The following is an 18,440-nucleotide window of genomic DNA, read 5'->3' on the forward strand; positions in this document are numbered from 1 at the left end:
GAACTCCTCCTCCTGCCCCTGAGTCTTCTAGGCTAGAGTCTGAGCTCCTTGAGGGTAGGAACAGGCCTGACTTGTTTTGAATTCCTCGTGTTTAGTGTGGTGCAGGTGCTTAATGAAAGCTGGGGAAGGAAAGCAGAAAGGAAGGATGGGGAGGGAATGTCTCTTGACCCACAGTCGCTGCCTGCCAAGCCCAGGATGCAGGGGTGCGGATGGCAAGTGGCTCCTGTCAGGGATTCCCGTCAGGTTTTTGTCTCTGGCTGGGAGGATCTTTTCTTCCCCTCTGCCCTTTCTCTCTCTCTTCATGTCTTCTTCAAACTACTTTCCTAGACTTTGCCAATCAGCAAGTGTGCTTCTCTGTGGTTGCGTGAACTTCACAGCTACAAGTAAACCGCAGTGGTTCGAAAACCCTCCCTTCACATTTTCTGTCACCCTTGTTGGTTCAGGGCCTTTGTCTTTGACAGTTACCACAGGATGACTCAACGGTTTCTGTTTTTACTCAGGGTTAGGTCATTCAGGCTGTGCAGGGGCTCGAGGGGGTGGGAGGAGGCTTTGGAGGTAGGAGGTCAGGTTGTGAGGTAGCTGTGGTCTTTACTAGAAGACTGAGGGTTTCTCTGCTCGGTGCCTCTGGGAATCTGTTCTTCACCATCGCCTTTTATTGGTGTGAATGCTTGGCCATGGGTGTCACCTCACTTCTTGATGAAGATGGAGCATTTTTATTTTCGCCATTTTCAACAAGAAGAGATTGATGGGGGGCAGGGCGCGGGGGTTGGAGGTTGATCCTGGGCGGAGCTGGAGACATCTCCTGAAGCAACATTATAAAAAGGACCAAGATGAAGGAGCAGGTCACTGAAGCAGACCCATGCTGGGAAACCAGAGCTGATTTTCAAGTTCTCATGGGTCTTCATTCTAGAATCGTGGGTGCTGCCTAGAATCATGTGGTGGTCAAAGGCCCCAAGGATGTTTCTTGTCATGAGGACATTCAAATTTGGTGTCTGAAGATATGCTTTCTAGGACACCAAAACTGACTTTTGATTTAGACTTTGAGAAAAAAAAAAATACACTCCCTCCTTTTTTAAAGTTGTTTTTTGTTTGTTGGGTTTTTAAAATGTTTTCTAAAAAACACAAAAAGATCTTTTTTGTAGTTGTTACTGTTGCCTTCTTGCTTTGTCTCTTTTCAAAATGGACTTTTTGGAATAATTTTTAATTTCTAGAAAATTTGTGAAGATAACACAGAGACCTCCTATATACCCCTCAGCCAGTTTCCCCCATTGCTTACAGCTTACATAACCATGGCTCGTTTATCAAAACCAAGAAAGCAGCACTGGTTCATAACTATTACCTAAACTCTAGACCTCATTCGAATTTTCTTTCTTTTTCTACCAGTGTCCTATTTCCATTCCAGGGTGTTTTATTCTGCACTGTGTTTTATTGTCTTTTTTTTTTTTTTTTTTAGTGTCCTCTGATTTGTGACTGTTCCTTGGTCTTGCCATGTTTTTCATCACCTTGCCACTTTTGAAAAGTACTGGTCATGTATATTGTTGACTATCATTCAATTTGGTTTGTCTAGTGTTTTTCTCACGTCTAGACTGAGGTTTTGGGTTTTGGGGAAGACCCTGAGGGCAAGTGCCCTTCTTGTCAATCACAGCAGGGTACATACTATCAACATGGCTTGTTAGTGGTGCTGTTACCCCTGATCACCTGGGCAAGGTAGTGTTTATCACATTTCTTCCTTATAAAATCACCTCTTCCCGCAAGCAGGTCCCTAAGGGCAGCTGACCCTCGGGATAGTAGTGGCGGTGTGGAGATAGGTAAGCTCTACCTGCTAGAGGGGGGAATGTTTACACAAATTATTTATTATGGGCGTTCATCTCTTTCCCCTAATGTATTTATTTATTTAAACCATTTATTTGTATTAGTATGGACTCATGTATATTTATTTTATGCCTTGTGTTATAGTCCAGTGGTCCATTATTTATTTTGTTGTTCAGATTGTTCCAGCTTTGGCCATAGGGGGCTCTTAGAGTTGGCTCCTGTATCCCTTTGACATGCCCCCATCCTTTCAGGATTTTTTTTTTTTTTTTTTTTTTAAGGACTTCTTTACTTTATGATACCACAAGGTGCTCCAGGCTCATCTTCTATTTTCCCTGCCCTGTCCTAGAAGCAGCCATTTCTCCAATGAGTCCGTGTTCCTTTTGTTTGAGAATGGTTTCTAGAAACCAAGATCTGTACTTGAAGGTCTCATTTTTACATAAGGAAATGATGCCCTAACATAATTCCACTTCTGGTCATCTACTTTCTTCCAATATTTTATATTTAAAAATTTTAAACATACAGTGGAATTGAAAGACTTTAATATTGAGTTCCTTATACACACCACTTAAATTCTACCATTAATGTGTCACCGTATATGCTATATCACATATTTGCTCATTTATCCATCCCTTTATCCAACATATTTCATTTTTTGGATGCATTTCAAAGTTGCTGAAACAAATAAATAAGTGCATTTTCTCCCCCGAAATAATTCAGCGTGGATATCGTTAACAAGACTTCAATATGTGTTCAGGCTTTTTTTTTTTTTTTTTTTGACTATAAAATGCAATGCAATGTGAAAATCTTAAATGTACACTCTCAGAGTTTAAACAAATACATACACCTATGTAACTCAAACCCCTTTCAAAATATAGAACATTACCATCACCCCAGAAAATTCACTCATGCCCTTTCCACTCAGTCCCTGGCCTTATTCTCCCAGAAGTAACCAGTGTTCTGTTTTTTTTTTTTTTTTTAATACTATGTTTTAACTTTGTCTGTTTTACAATTTAATGTAAGTGGAATTGCGCAATATGTTCACTCAGCATATTTTTGGTGGCATGTTAATTCAATTTAATCCTCTGTAGCAGTGAAAATGAATGATCTACAGTTACAGTAGACACCAAAGATGAATCTTATTAGCCGTGTTGAGCAAAAGAAATGAGATACAAAAGAATACATAAGGTCTGATCCCAGTTCTTTAATATTCAAAAACAGTCAAAAATAATTTATGGAGTTCCAAGTCAGGAGAGCAGCTAGCAGTGAGCAGGCGAGAGGGAGTAATGATTGACAGAGAGACTGAGGGGAGATTCTATGTGTTGGTGTTGTAATGCGATTCACCTTGACGTGGGTAGGGATTGTACAGGTGTGTTTTCTTTGTGAGAATTCATTAGACTGTAATTTTATGACTCATGCCTTGTTCTTGGTGTATTACATCTTATTAAAGTGTTTAACAGTACTAGTTCATGCTCATCAGTTGTGTGTGTGTGTATGTGTGTGTGACAATACTATGTGTACTGATTATCTCTTGATATATAACAAATTGCCTGAAAACTTAGCATCATAAACAGGAAGGTGTATTATCTCACTCAGTTTCTGTGGGTCAGGAATTTTAGAGCTTCTTATTTGGGTGGCTCTGAGTCTGGCGTGAGGCTGATAAGATGTTAGCCAGGTCTGAAGTCATAGAAAGGCTTGACAGGGGCTCTCAAGATGGCCCACGCACATGGCTGTTGGCAGGAGGCCCTAGTTTCTCCCTGTGTGGACCTCTCCATAAATCTGCTTGGGTGACCTCGTGCCATGGCAGCTGGCTTCCTGAAGAGCAAGAGATTCAAGAGAGCTTAGCATAGTGTTTTCTAGGTTAATACACCTCATGTGCATGTGTCACTCGTACATTCCTTTTTATTGCTAAGTGGTATTCCATTTCCTGACTAAATCAGTTTATTTCTCTGTTCTCTTAGTGATAGATACTTGGGCTGTTTCCACGTTTGGAGCTATTAATGAATGAAATTGATACGAACTTTCTTCTATGAGAATTTTGTGAGCATTTTGTTTGTCTTGGGTAAAAATCTAGGAGTATAATTATTAAGTCATAGAGTTAGATATATGTTTAATTTTATGAGAAATTGACTAATAGGGCCTTTCCCAAAATGACTGTATCATTTTATATTTTCACAACAAAATATGGGAGGTTCAGTTGTTCCACATCCTTGTTAACATATTATTTTGCTATTTATTTTTTCTTAAAGCCATTCAGGTGGGTGGATGGTGGAATCTCATTATGGTTTTAATTTCCATTTCCATGGTGACCAGTGTCTCTGAGCACTTTCTTGTGTGTTTATTGGCCATTTGTATATCTTCTTTTTAAGGTGTCTGTTCACATCTTTTGGAGGGTATCTATTTGTGCGTGTGTGAGTGCGTTTGTGTGTATAATTTACAGACATCATTTTGTGTAACCACCAACACAATTAGGATATGGAACTATTCCGTCACCACAGAAACTCCCTATGTTTGTCCTTTAGAGTCAGATTCCCCTCATCACTCTGCCCACTGGTGGCCACCAATCTATTCCTCCTTGCTATAATTTGTCATTTTGAGAATGTCATAAAATTGGAATCATATATGATTTTTTGAGATTCGCTTTTTTGTACTCAACACAAAGTCCCTGAGATCCATTCAAGTTGCCATGTGTAGCAGTGGTTCACTCCTTTTTATTGCTCAGCAGCACATGGTGTGGATGTACTATACTTTTGTCCCCAGTTGAGGGACATTTGGATTGTTTCTAGTTTTTGGCGATTGCAAATAAAGTTGCTATAAATTCATGTATCAATGTTTGTGTTAACAAAGGATTTCATTTCTCTCGAGTTAATACCTAGGAGTGGTATTGCTGAGTTATGTAAGAGTATGTTTAATTTCAAAAGACATTAAAAAGGGAGCTCTACCATTTTTTATTCCCACCACCAGCAAAGGAGAAAACCAGTTGCCCAGTGTCCTCCTAAACACTTGAAATTTTCAGATATTGTCAGTATAATTTCTTTTAGTCATTCTAATAGTTGGTTTACCATTATTTTATTTATTTTTTTCTTTAGTTTAGTTAGTTCCTTGTAGTTTGGTCTTTTTTTTTTTTTTTTAAAGTGTCTCCTATTGTCTTTGAAGGTTTTTTTTTTTTTTTTAAGATTTTTATTTATTTGACAGAGAGAGAGTAGGCAGAGAGGCAGGCAGAGAGACAGGAGGAAGCAGGCTCCCCGTCAAGCAGAGAGCCTGATGCGGGGCTCAATCCCAGGACCCTGGGATCATGACCTGAGCCGAAGGCAGAGGCTTTAACCCACTGAGCCACCCAGGCACCCCTGTAGTTTGGTCTTGATTCCACATGTGAGACTTCCAAGACAGGTGTCTTACTCATGCTGGAGGTCTACACCCCACTCTTCTCTCAGGAAAGATGAAATTAGTATCTTTTGTTTCAGTTCTTGCTTGTGGCATATCCTAGCTCAGAGGTTTTCAAGCTTGTTCTTAGTAGTGGCACCATTTTGTTTTTGTTCTTGTTTTCAAGCTAAATCCTACATGGAACACTAAAAGATAAGTCAGATGATGGCAGAGCTGCTAGGGGAAGAACTGGGCCCTCTCTTTACCCCCACAGCTGTCCTCAAGGTGTCCCCCAGCTCCTAATCTTGACACTAACACCATTCACCCAGGATCCTGCCAAGGCTCTTAATTCCACAGGGCCTTTGTCTGCAATCTGAGGTATAGAGAATAATATTTACCAAATCTTCATATCTTATAGATTCAAGAAGACAGAGAAATTATATATGTTAAAATACTGAAAAAGCATTATTGTTTACGATTTCTACCCCATTGTTCTATAAATGGCATCTGAAGTGGCCTATTAACATTGTTAAATGTGGAGGTTGATATTTAAAGACAGAAAACACGTAGATATTCATGTTGGGTAGGGCTTCAAAGAGCTCTACGGAGGGCCGGTGGGTGGGGGTTGTTCCTAAAATCCTGATCCTTCCCATTGCAGAAATTGTTACCTTTTTTATTGAAAAGAATTTATGTATTCTCTTTTAAGATAATCAGGTGCTCAGACTTTCAGGCAGCTTCTAAGGCAGTTTTAACTTCTTTATTGCTTGACTACTTGGTGGTGGCCGTTCAAATGAAGAATAGTTGCCATCTAGTGGTCATTTTAAGGATACAATTTAAAATATCTAAAAATAAAATAAAAATATTTTTAAATGTCTTTTTTTAAAAGGTATTTTAATATGATTCAAAAGTTGGAATACATAAAACGGTAGACTACTATTTGTCAAGTTTCCCCACGTCTGCCCCACATACACAAAAAGTAAACACTGTTCGTAGTTTCTGGTGTGTCTCTTAAGAGAATAAAAAAATAGCAACAACACATAGACAAGCAAATACGTAGTCTTCTTCCCCACCTCCCTGCCTCCACTTTTTAACATACAGTATAGCAGAAGTAACATATTCACCTGTTTGCACCTTGCTTTTTCATTTAAAACATATCTTGGCAATTTCCTTATATAGGCATATAGACAGATTTTCCTTTTTATGTAATAATTTCACTGTATGGCTAGGCCGTACTTCACTCAATCACTTATCTTTTAGATGTTTGCAGGGTTGCGCTATTTCTGCCCATGTAACATTAAACTCAGGTCTGGTAGTGCGTTTTGGGAGTGAGGGTGGCCAGCGTAATGGGACAGACCTCTCATCAAAATGTCTTAACTTGTTTTAACTTGTCTGTATTGGAAAATGTTCTCTAATGTCTCTTGATCCACATTTTTTCTTTCTTTTTTTTTTTTTTTAAGATTTTATTTATTTATTTGACAGAGAAAGATCACAAGCAGGCAGAGAGGCAGGCAGAGAGACAGGCAGAGAGACAGGAGGAAGCAGGCTCCCTGCTGAGCAGAGAGCCCGATGCGGGACTCGATCCCAGGACTCCGAGATCATGACCTGAGCCGAAGGCAGCGGCTTAACCCACTGAGCCACCCAGGCACCCGATCCACATTTTTTCTTTTTTGAATACAGAATTTCCTTAACTTGGGTATTAATAGTTGAGAACTATATATTAGTAACCCAGTTTTCTTGAGTTCCGCTTATGTTATAGTTTTTAATAATTTCTCAGTGCCTTTGGCTGGTGTGTGTATTCTCTGTCCTCCCCTGATCTTGCGGTCTGTCTTCTTTTTTCTGCACAGATTAACATAAAATCATTACTCAAACTTGACTCCTGTGAGGTGCTTGGTGTCAGTATAAGCAGGAAGCTTAATTTAATGTGAATTAAGTAGATGTGAATTACAATTTTAAAGTAGATGAATAATAATCATTTTATCAAAAAGTTACTGGAATGGAAATGTGAAGAAAATAGCTAATAACTGATGCTTTAAAATCTTGTCTGTATAACACACTTCATGGCATTCCCATAGGCTTTACTGTCTCGTCCTTGTAGTGTGAAATGTCTCTTGATCCCCTGCTCAGTGAGGAGTCTGCTTCTCCCTCTCCCGCTGTCCCTCCCCCATGCTCAGGTGTGTGCTCTCTCTCTCAAATAAATAAACAAAATCATATATATGTATATATGATTATATTAAAACATTATATAAACTAAAATTTACATATATAATGTATATAAACATAAAATTATATAAAAACATTATATAAAATAACATATTTATAAAGTATATACTTATACTTGTGTTGTGTATGTGTATGTATATATACATATTGTGTATATTGTGTATATATATGTGTATATATATCTCCTCACATATACTTTATAAGTATGTTTTTAATTTTATTTTATATATTTTAAATTATACCATTAAAATGATTGTTTATATAACCATATATCCATATGAAAGCTATGACTTTGATTGTGTTTCCTGCTAAGCTCTTCTTGTTTGCAGTAATTGTAGTTGGTTGTCTTGAGGGTTCTAGATACACAGTCATACTGTATCAATTACTTATGATGCAAAACATAGTGGTTCAAAGCAATACACATTTATTATTGATCGTGAGTCTGTGGATGGCTGAGAGGTTCTTCTGACATTGGCTGGGCCCATTCATGAAGTCAGCTGTGGGTTGGATAGGCAGCTCTTTTGATCTTGACCAGGCTTTTCCAGTGTGGGCCTTGCCTGGAGGTAGGCTGATCTAGGATGGCCTTGGCTGAGACAACTGGGCTCTCCTCACATGTCTCTTACTTTATACCTTCCATCCACATGGCAAACTAGTCAAGCACGTTCTTAGATTAGCTCAAACATACGCCCATGGTATTGCAGAGGAGCAAGAGAGGAAGGGAAATGTACAAGCACTTTTCTAAGCCTTTGCTTTCCTCACATCTACCAATATGTTAATGACTGAAGAAAAATCCTGTGGCCAAGCCCAGATTCAAGGGGTGTGGAAGTATGCTCAGCCTCTTCATGAGAACTGCAGTGTCAAAGGGCAAGGATCAGGGGAGGTCTAGCATAGGGGCCATTACGACAATCAATGAAACACATGGATCATCTGTACATAGTTCTCCCTCTTTCTTTCCAATTTCAGTTTCCCTAATTGCTTTCTCTTGTTGAATTGCATTGGCTAATACTACCAGAGCAAAGTTGAACAACCACCCCTTGTGATTTTTTTCAGAGCCAGATTTTAGGTTTATTACTTGCATTTTTTCTGTTTTCTAATTTTCAACTTTTCTTTTAATAATTTATTTTTTCTCCTTTTTTTTTTTTTTCTGACTTCTTTAGTCAGCTGCTTAGCAGTTACTGTTAATGACCTACCCTGATCTCTCTGCCAAACCCGTACACTCATCTCCTAGCTGCTCTCAGTGTTGATCGGTATCAACTCAAGGCTGAACTTCCTTGGAATTGTCTTTGACATATGGGAGTTGCCTTCCCAGGAAATGGCTGAGGTTATGCCCTCTGCCCATGAAGGCAGAAAGCCTATGCTTTCTTCCCTGTCTGAAGGACAGGATAGGACCTCTCCACAGTGCCATTTATACTCCAGAGTGTCCCGCTGAATCAGTCTAAGGCTGGACTTCAGCTGAGCCCACATTTTGCAAGCTCCCCGGCACTCTGTATGAAGACCTCCTGTCCTCAATGATGTCCAGAACCCTACTGCACACCCACGTTGTCAGTTGCCTGTGGCTTGCTCTTTTTCTCCATTTTTCTTATAGTATCGTTGTATCAATTCTGTGCTAGTACCTTTTTATTATGATTGGATGATTTGAATATAATTGAATGATTTCTGGCCTGGCTTTTCTAAGAAGTTGCAGGGTTGGGGAGCAGGAGAAGCTGAGCTAGTGGTCTGGGATTCGTCCCTTTTCACAACACAGAATCTTTTCCCTTCCCTGATGCCACAGAGATAGACTGATTCTTTCAAACACAGCCTGTCCATGTAACTCTGCATGTTGCCCTGACCCTGAACCTAGCTCAGGGGCCAGCGAGCCTTCTTACCTGCTTTTACCTTCTTACCTGCCTTTCCTGTCTTGCTGTTCCAGATCACAACTATAAGCTTTACCTCTCCATGTGTACAGCTTACATTTAGAAAGTGAACTTTCACCTGCATTTTTTGAGAGTTGCCACCAATTGGCCCTTGTGCTGTGTGTGATCTCTTGCTCTGGTTCTTCCTGCCACTTCCTTCTGACTAAAGCCTGCATCAACTCAGACAAGTTTTACGTCTATGTTAGTATCTAGAGACTTTTCCTGACTTCTAGTTTCATTGACAATGGAATGTTTATTTATTTATTTTTAAAAGATTTATTTATTTATTTATTTGAGAGAGAGGGAGAAGCAGATTCCCTGCTGAGCAGGGAGCCTGACACAGGGCTTGATCCCAAGGACCCTGGGATCATGACCTGAGTCGAAGGCAAATTCTTAATGACTGAGTCACCCAGGCGCCCTAGAATGTTTATTTTCTGTTCTTCTTAGGAAAACGCTGATTTTATGCAGTAATGCTTATACTGAATTCTGCACTAGTTGCTCTGAGATCAGGTCTACTAGATGACACAAAATAAATAAATAAATAGATAAATAAATAAATAAATAAAACAAAAACCGAGATTCTTCTGTTAGGGGGTTTCTGTGTCCATTCTTTTTTTTGCAGGTGGGGATGGATTTCTTTTTTTAAATATTCCCGGATGAATGGGGGGTCCCCTTGGATTTTTTTTTATTACCTGACAACTGAATGGACCAGAGAAAGCCAAGATGATTGAATTGGTTCTTGTTCTGTCTGGGGCAATTAACCTGCAGGTTATTTAGGAAAAATGTTTAAATGTGAGACACTGTGCTGGTCCTGAGGGGCTACATGGTTCAAGACTTGGATCCTACACCCATGCAGTTTCTATTTCTTGTTGGGAATGAACTTTGCATAGGGATCTATGCACAGTATCTGTGGTTGGCATGCTTTTTGGGACATACCTGAGAACACCGTCTCTAGGATCTAGTTATGAAACTACAGGAAACAAAGAAATTTATGTTCAATCACCAGTTAATGGGATGTACTATGGCCAGACCCTTGTGTTGGTGCCGAGACTATAAATATGAATCTAACACACTACTAGCCCTTGAGAAGGAGGAGGGGTGAAGAAGAGTATGAATGGAGGTTAATATTCTTGAGCACTTACTATACATATGCAAGCACTGGGATAAGCATTTGAGGAGACAATCCTCTGAGTCATGTGCAGTTATCATTCCCGTCTTACAGATGAGAGGACGGAGGTACTGGGAGGCCAGGTCACTTGATGCTGGTCACACAATTAGTGACAGAGCCAGGAGTCAAGCCTGAGTGAGGTTTCTTCCAGGTTCAGGCTATGCTTGCATTTAAGCATTTTAAGTGGCAGAGTGGAAACCCACCTTCTATGTCAGTTTAAGTTCATTGAGAAGCAGACAGGAAGATGGGACTAGATGAGCAAATGACTTATGGGTGGGGTGGAGCATGCAAATCTGTGAAGGATGATGGGAGGGAGCTGGAGGAGGTGGGAGGAACTTCCAAATGTGTGTAGGCAGGTCTGACTCTGTGAAATGAGAGTGCAGAAAGGGCACAGTGAGGTTATAAGAAAGCCTCAGTGGGCCATTTTTTTGGGGGGGTCTCTTGGCACAAGTTGCCTACTGGACAGTAATGGCCCTAATCCAGAAGCTTGCCCTACTCAATCACCAGCTGGGAGCAGCCCAAGAGCAAAGTCAGCTGGGGTGAGTGCCACAGTTAAATCCAAGGTATGGCACCTGGAGGTTATGGTGGATTTTCTGGAAGGAAACTCTAGGCAGCATTCCTCATGGCCACTACAGTCCACCCCTTGTACACATAGGTCACTCCTTTTCTCCGATACCCCCAAATGCTACTCATCAGTTTCATCTCAGAAACATGAAAATCTTGCTCTTGCAGAGGGGATGATGGAGTTCTGTTTTAAGGTCACCCTGTGAGGAAATCCTTCCTTCTTTCCTTCCATTTTGACCCTGCTATATTGAACACAGGGTCTGTGTTACACAGTAGACCTTCTTCGACACACAGTGTCAAATGAGATGTAAAGAGACTTAGCAAAGCTATCTATTTCTTATCTCATCAGACACCTTGGTCCAAAGGCCTTACTGAGGGTCTTCAAATCAATGTTTTAACATCCATTTTGTATTTGTTCTTCACAGGTATGATTTAAATCTGGATGAAATAAGAGCTTTGACGTTTCAGAGAGTGAAGTTTGTCATGGGTCTACCTGTGTTAAAACGTGCGATTCAGGACCAGGTAAGTTTCATTGTTACTTCGTTGTGATGTGTGTATGAGTGTGAGAGAGAGACAGAGAAAGAAAAAGATTTTATTTCTGTTTTGTTTGCTTTTGTGACTTGTGGAAGTCATTTATTTTGTCCCAGGGAAAATTGCCATCAGTATGGGGGAATGCCTTCTTCAGCGCCTTTTTTTGCCCCACTCTCTGATAACCTAATTGATCTTCTTCCCTTAGCCCATAGGTGTGTTCATGTCTCCCAAGATCACAGGCTAGGGGGTAGGGGAATCAGCAGAAGTAATGATATATATGTTCACAAAACAAATATAATTTGGGGCATAAAATTCAAATATCTGAGAAAGGTAATGAACTGATTTTATAAGCTTTTAAAGCATTTAGATGTGTCCAAAATGTAGGGGTCTTTTTTGTCTAAACACTGCTATTCTAAACTCAGTTAAATTATTTTAGTCAATTTAGCCTCATTCTGCCTCTTAAAAACAAAGAAGGAAAGAAAGAGTATGTGATTAGAGAACTCCTTCGTGATGTGAACATTAGGAGCTATTTATTTTAGGCAAGCTTAAATCAATTTCTATTTCATTCAGCTTCATGGCTTCCTTAAACTGAACACGTTACATTCAACAAAATGAAACAGAACAGAATTCCTGGTGAGAGCCCTAGGAGAGGGGCTTGAACTGGGGAGAAGCTTCAGCTTGTGGATGGCTGAGAGGTGGAGCCTGGCCCTCTTCCTGCCCACTGCAGTCTGTGGAGGGGGAGTCTAAGGACTGAAGGGGTAGGGGTCTTCCCCATTCAGGGGGCCACTGAAGGCTTAGTTCTCTGTGCAATGTAGATCAGAGCCAGTGGGAGGGCCTGAGGGTGTTTGCAAAGCCTAAAGAATCATTTCATACCAAGCAGTTTGACAAAGTGGATTTCAAGCTAGTAAACTATCTCTCAGTGGAACATTTAGAGCTGTGAATACAACCAAGAAAGAAGAAAACCCGCAAAAGACCCAGCCCTCTTTGGTTTCAGACACTTTATGAGTCTGGCCTCCAGTACATCTGTCCTGGGGCTGGTTGGAAGGTGAAATCTTGACACGTGGTCAGTCTTCTGGTCTCTTAATCAGTCCAATATGTCCATGATTTAACTTAGTGTCCATATTCAAGACCCAGATGAGAGTTGATCCTTTAATGAAGTTTACTAATTGCTGCTTATCACACTGAGTCTGAAGGATTAGCCTGTGTAATCTTGCTCCTGATGAAGCTGTCGGTCCCTGGATCCAATTAGCTTCCCATTTTTGTGGCTCCTTTTGTGGTCTTAGGCAGCTCGGACGACCCCGTCCTGGATGATTGAGTATAGTCCCTGCAAGCAACCACAGGACCGGCCCTAGACAATCCCTCCAGTTCATCTCTGTGAGTTACTTCAGCCTCTTTGGCCCTTCTCTCTGTGTGAGCTCACAAAAGCCAATGAACCTGAAGGAAATTAAATGAGTTGGTCATCAGGGCGGCCGGCTCATCTCTTCGGGTGGAGGTCGTGAAACTCGGCAGCACATCTGTGTTTGAAGGCTCTCAAATTCCACTCTGTAAACAGCTGGAGGACCTGTCCACATCCAGTAATTCTAGAAGAAGTGTTACATGATTCATTCTGCCTCTTAATAAAAATATTGAGTCATGGCCGTACTGCCTGTTCAGAGCGCGTTCCAGGTCTTTCCATCCTTCCCTGGCCCCCATTTCGTGTTGCTGTTAGCTTTTGTGGATGATCCGATGAACTCCAAGGCAGAAGGCCGAGTGTAATGTGTAATGATGATGTTCTCGAGGACAAATGAGGAGTGAGCCTCGTTCATTCCAGGTCTCCATGGACAGTCCACGGGCCAAGAATAAGCCATTAAAATATTTCCACTCTGCATTTTCCGCTCTGCCATCTGCAATAGATTTGAGATGTTCTAATAATTTCAAAAGGAAAAAACAATATCTGAGTCTGACTACAGAGTATACACACACGTGTGTGCGTGCACACACACTGAACAACATCATTGTACCTCCCAGACATTTCCTGCACCTGTTTCCAGCAATATCACATTCGTGCCCTTCAGCCAACCGTCCTCTCCTTTCCCGGCGGAAATCCTGGGTGGTAGAAGTCACAGACTCCCTGCATTTCCAGAGATGGGGAGATAGAGGACCAGGTGGGAGATCGTCCTCTGTGGCAGTGTTGAGACTGCAGCCGACAGAGGCTGACCCCCCTGCACCCAAATCACCATAACCAATAATAGCAGCTCAGACTCACAGAGTACATATCCTATGCCAGTCACAGCGCTAAGAACTTTAGATGCATGATCTCATTTAATACCCACAACATCCAGATGGTATTCCGATTTTACAGATGAGTAAATTGAAGACCAGCAATTGGCCTGAGGCTATACAGCTAGTAAGCTGTGTATATAACTAGTGGAACACAGATTTAAACCCAGCTGGTCCTGCTTTCTGAGTCCACTTCCATTTGGTGGTTCTTGCCCCTGGCTACACACTGGAGTTGCCTGGAGAACTTTCCAAACTCCTGCTGTCTGAGCTTTGGCTCAGGCCAATGAAATCAGCATTTAAATTTCCCAGGTGATCCCGTGTGTGTCCTGTCCTGGCTTGAGTATTGCTCTCCACTATCCTTCCTTCCCGGTACTCTGTACCGTCTACCCCAAATTGTTCCCATTCAGCATTTGGTCTCTGGCAATCATGGTTCAGGGCTGACTTGTAGGAATGCTCCATCCCAACATTTCTTTTCCCCAGGAGGAAGACAGTTGGGATCAGGCTGTTCCTGGCCAACAGGAGTAAGGAGTGGGGGTAGATATTTGAATAATGAAGCATCCATTCTATGACCCCCCACCCCCCATCATGTTCTCTCTCACTCTGAACTCTGATGGTCCTTATCCCCATGATCCACAGTGGTGCTGGGCATGGAAGCATTGTTATCTAAACTAGTGGTTCTCAAAGTATGGTCTGAGGACCCCTGGAGGTACCCAAGATCCATTCAGGTACTACCTGAAAAGTAGGTGTCCAACTTTGTGTGCATGACACCAGATTTTCACCATAAACTTCAACCAAAACAGCCTATGGCAACAGATGGAGTGCAGAAGCAGATGTGAGAGTCTAGCCGTCTTTCATTAAGCCAAATGCTACAATAATTTGTAAAAATGTAAAACAATGTCATTCTTCTCACTGATTGTTTTTTGGTTTGGAAATTATGGTTATATTTCATAAGAATTATGTTATTTATATGTAATGGATATAGTATTATTATTTTTAATGTGAAACTTTAAAAATTCTCAGTTTTAATTATAGGGTGGTAAATTATGGACATAGCCTGCATAAACAAAACTCTTTGGAATCTTTGATAATTCTGAAGAATGTAAAGGGGTCCAGAGACCATAAAATTTGAGAACCACTGATCTGAATCATCCACTGTTTTCTCAGGAAGTTCATTCTCAGATCAGCTTGAAGGGGAACTGGCAGGAGCCTTATATTTGTTATACTATAGCTTCATGTGGCTTTCCATTTATATTATATTTATTATACTATAATTATTATTTCAATCAGAATTTTAGTCTCAGTTTGGGATGGTTTTTGTTTTTGTATTTAAAGAAATGCCAGGTGGGTACTCTTTTTTTTTTTTTTTGGATTTTTTTTTTTTTAATTTATAAACATTTATTTTTTCCCCAGGGGTACAGGTCTGCGAATCGCCAGGTTTACACACTTCACAGCATTCACCATAGCACATACCCTCCCCAATATCCATAACCCCACCCCCCCCAATCCCCTCCCCCCATCAACCCTCAGTTTGTTTTGTGAGATTAAGAGTCACTTATGGTTTGTCTCCCTCCCAATCCCATCTTGTTTCATTTACTCTTCTCCTACCCCCTCAACCCCCCATGTTGCATCTCCTCTCCCTCATATCAGGGAGATCATATGATAGTTGTCTTTCTCCGATTGACTTATTTCGCTAAGCATGATACCCTCTAGTTCCATCCACGTCGTCGCAAATGGCAAGATTTCATTTCTTTTGATGGCTGCATAGTATTCCATTGTGTATATATACCACATCTTCTTTATCCATTTCTCTGTTGATGGACATCTAGGTTCTTTCCATAGTTTGGCTATTGTAGACATTGCTGCTATAAACATTCGGGTGCACGTGCCCCTTTGGATCACTACGTTTGTATCTTTACGGTAAATACCCAGCAGTGCAATTGCTGGGTCATAGGGTAGTTCTATTTTCAACATTTTGAGGAACCTCCATGCTGTTTTCCAGAGTGGTTGCACCAGCTTGCATTCCCCAGGTGGGTACTCTTATCTAAAATGGAATAAGACTCTGAGGTCAGCTCACCTTAGAAGGTATTTGGGAGGGGCGCCTGGGTGGCTCAGTCAGTTAAGCATCTGCCTTTGGCTCAGGTCATGATCCCAGGGTCCTGGGATCGAATCCTGTATCAGGCTCCCCTGCTCAGTGGGGAGTCTGCTTCTCCCCCTCCCTGTGCCTGCTACTCCCGCTGCTTGTGCTCGCTTTTTCTCTGATAAATAAATAAATAAGAGGGACGCCTGGGTGGCTCAGTTGGTTGGGCAGCTGCCTTCGGCTCAGGTCATGATCCCGGCGTCCTGGGATCGAGTCCCGCATCGGGCTCCTTGCTCGTCAGGGAGCCTGCCTCTCCCTCTGCCTCTGCCTGCCATTCTGTCTGCCTGTGCTCACTCTCTCTCCCTCGCTCTCTCTGACAAATAAATAAATAAAATCTTTAGAGGAGTCAAAACTTATAAAAAATAAATAAATAAATAAATAAATAAGAAGGCATTTGGGAATGGGGAGAATGGTTGTATTCCTAATTAGACTCTAAAAAAAAAAGGAACAGCCTTTCCCGGGAAACTACATGGAAGCCACGGGTGTGTTGCGTAGAATGAGCTCAGTAGAGAATGTGCCAAGAAGGTGAGGATGTCTCCTCTGCCACTAGCCCCGTTTTACTCCAGTTCATCTCACCCAGGCCTGCTCTGCTGCCCACACAAACCAGTGCCAGCTCTGATTGGTCCTGCAGACCATGACCATAACCACAACTATAACCTCCCCTGCCCCATCCCAGTACTGGTTCCCAACCTACTTTGAGCTCTTGGCTCTAACACCCTAGCCTTGGCTCTGCCCTTGGCCCTCTGGCTTCTGTTTGTACTGGAACCCAGGCTTTTCCTAGTGGGCTGTGACAGGCTACCCCTGGCTCTCAGTCTTATATGCTGCCTCTGGCAGGAGTCCCTGTCCCAGCTCCAGCTCTACAGACTTGGACCCTGGCCACTTGGCCAGCACTCTGGCCAGGCCAGCTCTGGCCACAAGGGATGCCGTGGAGGACTGGAGCAGAGATGACAGGACAGAGTGGCCTGTTTACAGAAGTCCCTCTGTGTAGATTGGCAACTGAACTGATTTATCATCTATGATGGCCGCAGGAATTACTTGAAAGAGCATGCCAGGGAGTGAGTTGGGATCCACTCAGGGATGGACTTTGGGGTACCTGGAATCCTGGTGTTCTTCGTTTACTGCACTGTAAACGATTTGGCTTAATGAAAACTTATTTTGAGGTTTAGTTATTATTCTTACAGTGAAATATTAGGTCAAAAATAACCATAATTATTACTTACTATAATTTGCTAAGTCCCTTCTATGTGCCAGGTGAGACGATTCATTCATTTTACAACCATTTATCGAACACCTACAATGAGCCAGGCATTGGTCAAGAGGCAGTGAATAAAGTAGGCAAACATACCTGTTTTTATGGAGTTTATATATTAGTTTTGGATGAGGCAGACAATGAAATAATGAACAAGTAAATTTATGGTACATCAGATGGTTGTCGATGCTGCCAATAAAAATCAAACATAGTGAATAATAAAATGACTGAAAACACTTAAAAAATCAAACATGATAAATTGGAAAAGAAATAAAACTATCTCTCTTCACTGATAACATGATCTTATATGTAGAAAACCCTTTTATGTTAAAATTAGTGTAAAATAATGCACTTTCCATTAACCTAAAGGTAAGCTCATGCATTAAGGTGCTCATCAGTATAATACATTGATCATTACATGTTGTCAATGCTGATAAATTATATGATTATGCTAGTAATCAAAAAAATTTCCAAAGCAGCTAGGAATTTGGTAGGAAGCATGAGCTCCCAAGAGAAGAGGTATTAAATTTAAGGCAAGAATTTGGAATATCCCAAACTGTCAGAATACTACACTGATGTTGTGAAGGGAGAAAAATATCCTTAGATAGAGCCATGGGAATGTCACCTTTCATTGTTCCTGATATTGGACTTTCCTGGAATGCTCAAGGCCCTTGGGGCGACCAGAAGTATAATAGCTACATCTAATCTTTGTTACAGACTTCTCCCAGCACTCTGTTCAGGTGTCCTACTATGTGGCCCCGGCAGAGGATCAGCAGAGAATAAGGAAACACCAGAGAGTAAGAAAAGATGGTGTGGAGGCCATGGTTAGAAGTTTGGATTTTCTTGCAAAATTAACTGGAATCATTGGAGAGTTTTCACTATGGAAGGGTGGGGTTGTGGGAGAAGGAGAGGGGAAGCACAGCATGATGCTTATTTTTAAAATATTATCATGCCTTGATCGAAATTTACAAGTTGATTCAAAAAAACATACATGGAAATGCAAAAGACCTGGAATTGTTAAAGCAGTTCTGAAAAAGGATGTATTTGGAGGACTTTCACTGTTTGATTTCAAGACTTACTATAAAGCTACTCAAGTTTGGCATAAGGACAGACAAATAGATGAATGGGACATTATGGAGAGTCCTGAAATAAACCCATACATATATGATCAATTGATTTTTTTAACAATGTTGCCAAGGCAACTCAGTGGGGAAAAAAGTCTTTTCAATGAATGGTTCTGGAACAAGT

General features: G+C 41.2%; 1 protein-coding gene across 1 annotated transcript in view; it reads left to right on the plus strand.

The window, feature by feature from the left end:
• Positions 1-18,440, plus strand: part of ACOXL (acyl-CoA oxidase like) — a 336,509-nt gene that overhangs the window by 11,738 nt on the left and 306,331 nt on the right. The window contains exon 2 of the mRNA XM_047746939.1: positions 11,442-11,538. Coding sequence (XP_047602895.1) covers positions 11,442-11,538 — 97 coding nt within the window. The remainder of the gene's footprint in view (positions 1-11,441; positions 11,539-18,440) is intronic.

Source organism: Lutra lutra, chromosome 9 (assembly GCF_902655055.1).
Source record: "Lutra lutra chromosome 9, mLutLut1.2, whole genome shotgun sequence".
NCBI classification, from domain to species: Eukaryota; Metazoa; Chordata; class Mammalia; order Carnivora; family Mustelidae; genus Lutra; species Lutra lutra.